The sequence below is a fragment of the Plectropomus leopardus genome, chromosome 12 (genome assembly GCF_008729295.1).
Source record: "Plectropomus leopardus isolate mb chromosome 12, YSFRI_Pleo_2.0, whole genome shotgun sequence".
Taxonomy (NCBI): Eukaryota; Metazoa; Chordata; class Actinopteri; order Perciformes; family Serranidae; genus Plectropomus; species Plectropomus leopardus.
Window position 1 is genome coordinate 13,742,379 of NC_056474.1, and position 11,539 is coordinate 13,753,917.

An 11,539-nucleotide genomic window follows, 5' to 3' on the forward strand; every position below is an offset into this window, starting at 1 on the left:
GTCATATCCAGAATCAACACGGACCCAAAGAGACATAAAGATGGACAACACATCACATCAAATACTCTTTCTTCTCCTCTACTTCATCCCTCTCCTCCTCTTCATCGAAGGACGCCACTCCAGAAGAAGCCCTGTCGGAGAAGAAGCTTCTCCGGCTGGAATGCCACATTCGAAAATCGTGAAACACGCTGCCTTCCTCCTCCTCGTCCTCCTCGTCCTCCTCTCCAGGCGACTCAGAGTGAGAGGTGGAGTAGCAGGAGTCAAACCTGCTGCTCCTGGCCCGAGGCCTCCACTCAGGCTTGTGGTGGACGCAGACCTCACTGCGCTGCTCCTGCAATAGAGGCGGCTGCTCCTCGTGACCATCCAGCCTCTCTTCTTCCTCCTCCTCCTCCTCCTCCTCCTCCTCCAGGAAGGGACTCAAGCAGTCGCTGGGTAAAGTAGGTGAATTGGTCTGGGATGAATGTGGGTCACTGTGAGATGAAGGCCTTCCACAGAGCAGGCTGCTGCTGCTGGAGCCAAGGTGACTGTCGGAGGGCGGGGCCTCGCCGGCTTCAACCTCAGGCTGGCACGGCGCTTCGGTGATAGGACTGGATGTGGCGGCGTCTGAGGGAGGAGCAAAAAATCAGAACACCTGGAGATGGATGGATAATCAGGGAGGGGGATGGGGAAGATGAGGCGCTCTGTAAGCGAGGATGCAGAAATGGAGACGATGGGTGATGAAATGGACAAAAAGGAGGCGGCGGTGGATACCTGAGCCCTGACTGGAGAAGATTTGAGTCTGTCCGTTGACGTTTGAGTCCTCATCGTTGGAGTCTTCCTCCTCATCGTCATCTATAGACGCCCAGGCACGCAGCTTAGCCTCAGCGATGGCAAACTGTTCAGCCACTCCTATAGAGAGACGAGTCCAATCAATGAATGCAGTGGTTTCACAACTTTGTGAATTTGATTGTCTTTCCAAAAGGTTTATTTTTTTCTCCTCTTAAAGGTCCCAACACAAAATCTGGCTTATTGCTCGACTGAACTTGCCAGTATCTAAAACCTTTGTGGTAGGGTAATTCATGACTTTTTCCTTTCTTCTAATTTGTTTCTACTTTTTCCATGCATTTTTCTAGATTGTATGTTTTTGTTATAAGTTTTTTTTTTAATAATTTGTGATATGAATTTGATATAACTTTTTATGTGGTGTTCAGTTTTTCCTTGTATCGTATTGCTTTTGTTGTTTATGGTTTCTGATCATGGAGACTGACAATCAAGCTGATGACGAACACCTGAGAGATGAATGTGTTTGTGTCTTTTCATTGTTCTGCTTTGCGATGATGATTTGAAAATGCCTGACGAAGATCTCTGTTAGATCAAAATGTTGTAAAGTTAGCATTTAATGGGTGAATCTTTTGTTTGATTCTTTTGTTCCAGTTAAACCAAAGAGTGATTTTTAAAAATATATACTGGTATGTACCATTTTTTCCTTCCTGATACAGATTCTGATACCTGAACTTGCATATCAATCGATATCTAGTACTGATACAATAGCATTGGGTAAATAAATAAATAAATAAATAAATAAATAAATAACAGCTGTGTACTACTAACCTATTTCAGAAACAATAAGCTAATTTAAAAAAAAAAAACAAAGATGGAGGCCATTTAAACTAGTTTCTAAACCACAGTGTGCTGGGGGTCTTTAAAGAAAATGAACAGAGTACTTTGATCTTGTATATGACATTATTGACTTTGGTGGATATTAAAGTTCATTAATAAATTATATTGTACTAATATTTGATCCAGCATTATAGGCAGGATTGGAGGTATTTTCCGATTCTAATATTGGAGCAACCCTATTGTTTTATTAGAACTTAAAGATTTAAACATTTCTAATAATAACAAAAACAAATCTACAGGAAAGAAAAAACAATAACTGCTAAATGTGTTTTTTCTTCTGCTTTGACATTTTGCTAATAATCTCCTGATAGCTTATATTTATTTGTTGTGTGACTCATTAAAGCAGAGATGAATCACTCATTTAATGTATTTGACAGAGTGAAACCAGAGAAATGTGATTGCTCAGGTGTTTTTGTCAGAACGTCAACCCTATCTTCTATCTCTCTTTTGGGAGTTCATTTGTTTCCATTAAGCCGGGTTGTGTTTGTTTTGTTTTGTTTTGTTTTGTTTTGTTTTGTTTTGTTTTGTTTTGTTTTTTTTTTGTTTTGTTTTGTTTTGTTTTGTTTTGTTTTGTTTTGTTTTGTTTTGTTTTGTTTTGTTTTGTTTTTTGTTTTTTTTTTTGTTTTCCTTTGTTTTGTTTGTTTTGTTTTGTTTTGTTTTGTTTTGTTTTTGTTCTTTTTACATTTTTGTTTGTAAAATGTGTTTTTTTATTATTTCAATCTGTTTTAGGAACAGGCTACATTCATTCCCCCAATAAAAAAAACATGTACATAGCAGGGGACCTTTTACTTTAAAATAATTTTTAAAAAATTATTTTATTTCAATCAGTTATTTATTAACTTTGGAGTACTTTTACATTTTTTTTTATTTTTATTATTTAATTTTATTTATTGATTTATTTTTACTTTGACAGATTGAGAGACATTTACACCATAAATTGATGCAAACTGAAGCATAAAAAGTCACCAGAATATTGGTAATTAAGTGTTTGGTGCTCAATATTTTGCTGGTGGAGGACCCCGAAACATGTGTCCCCACCATTATTGAAATAAAACCTGCGCCACTGATTGTCAATCAAGTATCAGAAAATTGTGGAAAAACACCTAACACAGTTTCCTGTAGCCCAATGTTACATCTTGCTCGTTTGTCTGACCACCAGTCCAAAATGCAAAAATATTCAGTTTGCAATCATAGAGAGCAAAGAAGACCCCCCCAAATAATAATATTTGATATTAGGAAAATGTTTTGCAAAAGTTACTAGAACAATAAATTGATTTTTTTCAGCTAAGTGTCAAAAAGTGTCCTTTTTTCAGAACGTTTATCAGAGCGTGCAGATAAAAAAGACTTTATGATGTACAGTCACTGTGTGCCCCCCTCTCTCTCTCGATCAAACCACGTCGATGTCACCGATGCCAGAGAGGATGAGTCACAGCTGAACAACAGGAGCTGCTGTACCATTGGTGGGCAGTGAAGTGTTGTGGGAGAGTGTCTAATAGGCCACCATCTGCTGCCAAGTCAAGCCGTCACCCAAGAGACAGCGCAGTGGGCGGAGCGGACCACTGACATACAGGAGTTTTAGGGGATTAGGTGCATGACAGAAGGTGGGAGCCTGCCAGGAGGTGACGCTGCAGTTAAACCGAGCTAAGTAAGAGGACGCACGTGCACACTCAAACAGATACCAGCTAGTTAGTCAGTAAAAGCTGGCCGCAAAACTCATCTAAAGTTCACAGATCTGAATACCTGCAGCTATAGGCATGGGGCGACATGAAAACCTCATGTCACAGTTATCCTGGCCAAAATAATAGCGATATTATCCTGCTGATCATCAATATATGTTAAAATGGCACTAAACACACTGCAATGACTTGACCCTTTTTGAAAAGATACAAATATTTTTTTAGCCTGGTGGACGTCACAAGAATCCCAGCAAGCTTTGTGCATCGAATCAGGCGTATAGTGGGCATACATCATAAGAAGTAACTCTAAACACAAAGCTTTTTACCTATGTTTATTTTGAAAAGAGACTGCATTTATTCAACAAGCTGAAACTGTACAATTCTTGTGAAAATTGCCGTAATTTTGAAAAAACACAAAGCATGTAACAATGGTAAAGTAATATGCCGTCCCTTAATGTTTGCGTTTTTTGAGGTTGGTGTGTATGGAGCCCCTTTTGGCATTTATTGTTGGTGGTCCAGCAAGAAACGATATTCACGATTATCCCGATTATCCCGATTATGGAAATTTCTGTTGTGTTTTTCAATGCAACTCATGATAAAATCATATATTGTTTATCTCTACCTGCAGCAAACCGGGCCTCCTTCTCCCCCTCCGTCAGACGGCAGTAGGAGCTGAAGTGTGCGGCTGGCGGGGGGTCTGTAGGTTTGGGCCAACCTTTCCACTCAATGAGGTGAGCGACCCGACCCTGAGCCAGGGAGGTGGGCTTCGTCACATGATCCCTCACTGCCTGAGAGATACCTGCACACAGAGAGGTCAAAGGTCAGACTCTGAAGATGTAACTCAAGACATTTAATCTTTTTCTTTAAAAAAAAATATATTTATATATATTTATTACACTTTTTTAAATATACAACACAGAACAAAACAGCTTGGATATGACATGACAAAATAAAATGAGCAGCTCATATTAAAAAAAAAAAGGGAATTATATCTACAACATAGAGGCAGCAAATAAATAAACAGATAGCAAGGTCGCATGAAAACTGATTTGCAGGACACTTACAGAGGCTGCCTAAGCTGATTTAATATGGATGAATATAAGATGACAGCGTAGTCCCAATGTTCTTTAACCCTTTGAAACCTGAGCAAATTGTCTCGATTTCTTTCAAAAACACAGAAAGAAGGCAATGAGCAAATTCACAAGAAATGGCCCAAATAATGAGCAAGAAATTAGTAAAAAATGAGAAAAATCAAAATCATCTGGAAATAAGCAAAAACAGTAATATTAAAAAAAGGACAAGGAAATTACCTTAAGAAAGTTAAAAAAAAAAAAAAAAACCCAACACACACACACACACACACACACACACACACACACACACACATTCTCTACAATAATATGAAACATATTATTATAAGAATTATAAGCATTTTTTATAAGCATTTTCTCAACATTTTTCCTCTTTCTTTTTGACATCATCATAACATAAATTCCATCCTCACAGCTAATTTTCATGTCACTTTCTTGTCACCTTTACATATATTTTTTTTCAATTTTCCTGACATTACTTGCCAAGTTGCATATTGCCTTTTTGCCGTGTTTTCAACTCAAACCATTTTGAGGTTTCAGTGCTTTTGAAAGGCGTCTTAACATAGCACAACAAAGCTGGTGTCCATCCGGATTGTAAAGGGTTAAGAAAGGGTCCGAAACTTTGTAAAAAGCATGCAGCGATATAATTATCCATGACTTTTTTGTTGGATCAGCATCCTTGATCCAAAAGAGTAAAATATTTTTTTCCTGCCAGCAAAGGTCAATAGATTGAAGGGCCTCTTGTGTTTGATGTTTAATCATTGAAAAAAAAAAGACTTTTAAAAAAAGCAAAGTTATTACCATTCAAGGAGGATCTGGCAAGCGCTGCAAACTCCTGGATGCCAACACCTTTCCTCGAGTCTGCCGGAGATTTTCCTGACTTTGGAATCATTTCACTCTCCTCGAATTTCACCTGCAAGACAGATTACATTTTTGTGTTGCACCAAATGAATGAAAGCAGCGAAAGCTCTGTTTTTTCCACATCTGTGTGTCACATCCAGCACTTGTCAGCTTATCTCCACAAAAAAGGAAATGTTTACTTTGTCAATATTTACACTGTGAAAAACATTCTAATAGCATCTCAATGAAAAGCTCAAAATCAAATATGAATCACAGGATAAACACACGGCTGCGGCTTCCTCGCCAAAATAAATGCGTCCTCCCAAACAGAGATCTAAAGTGCTTTTAAAAAAACCTACCTCTTCCTCTCTTTGTCTCTCCCTTCTCTCTCTGCTCCTGGATCTCACCCTCATCGTGAACATGCAGAGATGGTGTCACAGTGCAGAGAACCAGCACAAATAAAAGTCACAGCTTGGGTTTACTGGTTTAAACCACCGGGCAGACAAGCAAACAGCTATGCCCTACATTTACTGCACAGATGCTAAAGCCACAGTAAGCCGGTGAAACCGGTTAGAATGGTTGGGATTGAGGGAGGTGAGACAGCTGAGGGCAGCGGTGACCACGCGTCGGGGGCAAACATATGGCGTGTGACCAGCTCCAGTAAGCAGCTCCAGCCAGGCCTGCTCACCCCAAAGCTGCTGATCCCTATTAAAAGTGATATTGCTACCTAACTTTACTACACGTCTAAAACAAACACACATATGTCCAGTAGATGTAGTGGGTCACCTACATCTAGTAGGAATGTGATGTTTTTCAGGGCAGGTGAGTGTCTGAAGGAGCAGCAAACACAGCTCTGAGCACATGTGTGAGTTGACAGATATCTTTAAGCAGATTGGCTCCCAAAGCAGCTAAGAAAGAAGAAGTGGTTAGAGGCTTACGTTAAAGTCAGAAATGACAGTAAATGTGTGTCAGAGGCACAAAGACGGGCAGGGAACTGGAAGGCAGCGATATGTTGGTGCAAACAGCTCTTACAGCTCTGCAACTCTCCTCTGAGGCGAGCTTCTGCTGCAAAAAAACACACCTGAGAGCGCTGCGGACGTCATTCATGCTCAATACTGATAAACACGCCACATGTTGGACATGTGGCACTCTGCTCAGCTCCCCTCCTGAGTCTCACGCACATGGATTTCGGCACCTCTTAAATCATGTTGACAAAATAGACACACCTTATGGAAATCAGCTTTTACTCTGAGGTGCTGTGGGTTACATGGGGGTCATATGCCAGTTAGCAGCGTTTGTCATCACCTTACACACTGTATAAAAGCTTCCCTCCCCAACCTCTTACGTTCGTGTCCTCTGGGACAGTGGTTTCCAACTGGTCCAGTCACTCAGTCATTATTTCAAGGTCCACACATTCGATAAATTACCGGCTATTAAATTTTATTTTACAAGATGTAAACAACATGTCGGCTAAGAACACAAAGACATAAAAGGTTTTGCAAGAATCAACAGACACTGCACTTCAAAATAAAAGCTCTGTGATGGAAATTCACTATACTTCAAAATTAAGTTTTTTTTTTACGAACTTGACACATTCACAAGTCACTTGCAGCCCATTCAGAATGGACCTGTGACCCACTTTAGGACCCTGACCCACCAGTTGAGAACCGTTACTCTATTCACTGATGATAGAGGGGGTGAACAAAAACGGGTGAGGCATTTTTTTAAGCACTGCTGATTTTGTTTTTTATTTGGCTTATGGGAGAGACATTTATAATTTCAGAGCCCCAAAAGTGGGTTTTAAATATATGATTTCTAAAAAAAAAAAAAAAACACCTCCAAAATAACACCATTTATCATAGCCAGAAACTGTGAAATATGGTTATTTATGGTCGTGGGAGGGTCGTGCATTTTCTCCAGCCACTCATGAAGGCTCAAGGAAAAATATTTTTAGCACTGGGGAGGGTCTTGATATTAAAAAAAACCTATTGTCTTAGTCTTAAAAAAACGAAATAAAAATACAGTTCCTAAAAACAAAGTCATGTTTGATTTACTCTTAGATAAAGGTTTGGGGAAGAAACTAGGAAAAATTTGAGAAAAGTAAAAAAAATGTGTACAAAGATGTGTAATGTAACAATGTTTTCCTCTTTCCTTTCCTGGTTACCCAATGCAGAGGTCGCGAACCTCCGCTATAAAAAGTATGTAGGTCACATCCCCGTCATCTGGTTTAATGGTCTTCATTGAGCTGCTGATGCAGTAATCTGTTTTAGTCAACAGACAAACATTTAATCAACAACTATTTTAATAACTGGTTTGAGTCGTTTAAGGTCCGGTCTGTAAGATGTAGCAGGATATATTGGTAAAAAGTGAAATATAGTATAATTTCTTTAGTGTTTAATCACCTAAAAATAAGAATTGTTGTGATTTCGTTACTTTACAGTGAGACGTGTATATCTAAATAGGCGGCGGGTCCTCGTCTGCGGATATTATCATGTTGCACCGCCATCTTTCTGCAGTAGCCCAGAAAGGACAAACCAAACACTGGCTCTGGATAGGGCCATTTGCATTTTTGCATCGGCCACTGCCGTTAACAGCCCTGCTGCAACAAGCAATGACGGAAAACCAGGAGATGTTTTAGCAAAAAGTGCAATTTCTCTGTATTTGTTTATTTTTCTATATATTTTCTTTTTAATGAAGCCACATTAATGAAGTATTGATTTGTTGCTTGTCCCTCATGTTCTTGGGGTTATAGCGGAGGATGGGGTTAGATTTAAGTTGTATTTGTACACTGAATTGGTGTATTATTTCTGTTAATTAATATAAACATTTCAAGTCATACAGAAAGAAAAAGTAAAATTTCCAGTGTCACAAATATGAGAATTTTCTGGTTTCTTCATTCGTCTATGACAGTAAACCAAATATCTTTGATTTGTGGACAAAACAAGACATTTGAGAACGTCATGGTGGATTTTGGGAAACACTGATCAACATTTTTTCACAACTAAATGATTAACCCTTTGAAACCTGGCTCAACAGTTTCTTGTGCTGCATCTAGATGCCTTTAACAGGCTATTCAACCCTTTGAAACATGAGCAAATTGGTTTGGTTTCTTTCAAAAACATGGGGGAAAGGTAATGATCAATGTCCCGTAAATTGCAAGAAATTGGTGAAAGGTGATGAAGAAAATGACCTAAAAATTAGTTTAAAAAAAGGGGGGAGAATTGTGACAAAGTCATCAAAAAAACTATGGAAAGATGGCCAAAAAACTATACTTATAATCACTATAACTATTTGTTTAAAATCATGTAACAGAAAAACTGAACATATATATTTAAATTTTTAAAAACTTTTTAAGACCAATTTTTTGTTTTAATTTTTTACTATTCTTTTTTGCTTATTTTCTGGTAATTTTTAACTTTTTATTTATTTTTGTGTGTTCTTAAGTCGCTCGAGAAAAATAATTATATTATACTTACATACTCTTATTTAAGTAGCATTTCAAAATAGAGCATTTACTTGTATTAGTATATGTTAACAATGTGGTAGTAGTACTTTGACTTAAATAAAGGATACTTCACCACTGGTGCAGAGTGTAAAAAAACAGAACACTAAATATGAAACTGGTACTAAACTTGATTTTAGAGCTCCATCAGGAGACATTGTGCTGCAGCACTCAGCTTCAGGAATGCCTTCACATATCATCTGTGGTATTTTTAATTAAATAAGCTCTGTTGAGGATTATACTGTCAATTGCTGCATCCAAACTGATTAATGCACTGGTTTCAGCTGCAGAGATTTTTGTGGTATCTATCATTTTATATTGAATATTTTTGTGTTTTTCACTGTTGATTGAACAAAGACATTTGCAGACATCACAAAAAATCAGTATTTCCTAACCTTTATAGACTAAATTATTTATAGAAGAATAATTGTTTCCCTGATATTTGCCCCTTTTTCTTTTTCTTTTTTTAAACCAGTACACCTGCACATGATTTGGCCTCCCTGGAGCAGTTAATTGTATAATGTTTTGCTTTTAAAAACGTCAACATGCTGATTGCCAGCTGACAAATGCTGCTATTGGCATTCACCCTAATAACAACATGTGCAGCAGCAGCGTTTGCAAGTGTGATCGAGTTGCTTGATAAAGTCCCCTTTTTCATTAATTGTTTGGATTATTTTGTCCACCCCCTGCAGAGGCAGACAGATGTGTGCCTTTTTGACACGAACACGTCCAGCAGGATGATCGTCTGACATGCACACAGCCGCTGAGGTGACTTATAGGACCAACAAGTGGGATCGAGTTCAGCCAGTTTAACTGCAGCCAAACATCTTGGATCTGGATGGAGGGAGCTGCAGTGCTCGTGTGATGACTTGTTTTTTTCTCTAGAAATTCAAGCAACAGAAGCGACACGCTGACGGCTGAATAACACATCACCCCGCCATTGATGGGTGCAGGCCTGTAGCCTGCAATTATGGGGAAAATAACGCACGAGAGGCGCGGATGCAGCAGCGGGTCTCCTGGCAACCTCTGAAGTCTCCATCTGCATACCAATAGCTCCGTACCTGCATCGGATAAACATGCCAAGAGCTGCGTGCCCTTTCTTTGCACCTTCACGGCTCTAACGATGCTCATGCGCCTGTAATGATCCTCTCTCTCGCGGTACCTACCTGTAAGTCGGACCGCGGCGGCTCATGATAATGCGCTTAATTGTCTCCAATCCGATCAACAGATGATAGCGCGCGGTTTGTGCCCGTGCAGCAGCCTCTGCAGTGGATCATTAATGCCACTCAGCCGGCGGAAACATCTTCCTAACTCCAGCATCAGGTCTTCGGCACACACGCACCATTTGTTGCTCGGTATATGGGTTACATAGGCTGTCCAAATGTCTCCCGATGGCAAGCGTCATCAACGCAAGGCGGTGTCACATCCCATCTCCCCCTCCTCCTCCTCCTAATAAACCAAGATCAAGATACAGTAACCTGCAGCTTTGGCCCCCAAAAACACTGCAGCTCATTTTTACTTAGTTGTCTCGCATTTATTTGGTAAACAGACTCAATATGACGCATGCAGGGTGCACGTGTGGTTTATGTGTGGAAATTTACTGCAGTGTGATATCAAGAAAACACTGTAAGGATCCAAAAATAATTTAAAACAGACTGCCATCATGCTTATATGAGTCTATGTGTCCAGTTATATAGTCAGCAATAGACTTAGAGATAAAAACATGCATAAAAATAAAGTCTTGATAAACTGGGTTAAAGGGGAGACAACTCCAGAAAGACCCACACTCAGTCTGTGTTGGTTTAATTAAACACCAGTTTTGGGAGTAGGTTACAGTAATGAAATTACAAATAAATGTAATTGTTATTAGTTACAGTTACTGAGAAAAAAAAATGTAATTAAATGACACTTATGAATCTAAATGTTGGTGATTAAAATGGGTTACATATGAAAACAAATATTTTTAGTACACAGTTTATATGTTAAATAAAACATCCATTCTGTTGCTTTACATCTTTTTGTCGTACAGGAATGCCCTCCTCCTCCAAAATTAATCAAATGTAATATGTTTCATTACTTTAATGAAGTAATTAAAATAGCTATGTAACTTATTAAATTAACAGGGTAAGTAGTAATCAGTAAACTATTACATTTCAAAGACAATTAATTGTTTCAACACACAATGATGCTGTTATAGACAGAGATTAGGACATCTTATTATTGTAAAGTATTACAACTTATACTGACATATTCTAACTGATCCCAACTGTTTTGCCAGTGCCCCTAATAGGTAACACTGTTATTTTTGCTCCCAATTTTCACATTGAAAGATCTATTTTTATGCACTCACTAGATGTATTTCTCTCAATTTTTTGTCACAAATTGTTAAAATCCATTCTATTTGACAGGTTTGGCATATAAACTGCTGATTAAACAATTTCAACTAAATAGTTTGATTGGCCGAGAGGCATTCAGCGAGTGCAGATATACAATACAGCAGCACTGGGACTTTTAACTGGGCCTATGTGTGCTTTACTCCGCTCAACACTGCTACATCTTTAAGTGTAAAATCATGAGTGATGTTAAAGTTATTAAAAACATGAAAACTTAAATTAGACCAAAAATTCATTATTATTTTACACTGAAAAATAAATGGATTAAAGTTCTATCAGCCTGCCTGCAGAAGGAACAGGAGTTTTCAACCTCTGCATACCTGGAAATTTTAGAATTTACTGGATAGATTTTATTTTTATTATTTATTTTATTAGATT

At 38.4% G+C, this 11,539-nt stretch overlaps 1 protein-coding gene across 1 annotated transcript; it reads right to left on the reverse strand.

The window, feature by feature from the left end:
• Window positions 1-52: 52 nt before the first annotated feature.
• fam131a (family with sequence similarity 131 member A) lies at window positions 53-10,147 on the reverse strand. Its single transcript, XM_042496981.1, has 5 exons — window positions 9,935-10,147; window positions 5,228-5,339; window positions 3,958-4,134; window positions 751-888; window positions 53-603 (listed from the first exon to the last, which is right to left on the reverse strand). The coding sequence occupies exons 2-5, from the start codon at window positions 5,316-5,318 to the stop codon at window positions 53-55; spliced, it is 957 nt and encodes a 318-aa protein (XP_042352915.1). The 5' UTR covers window positions 5,319-5,339; window positions 9,935-10,147.
• Window positions 10,148-11,539: the final 1,392 nt, after the last annotated feature.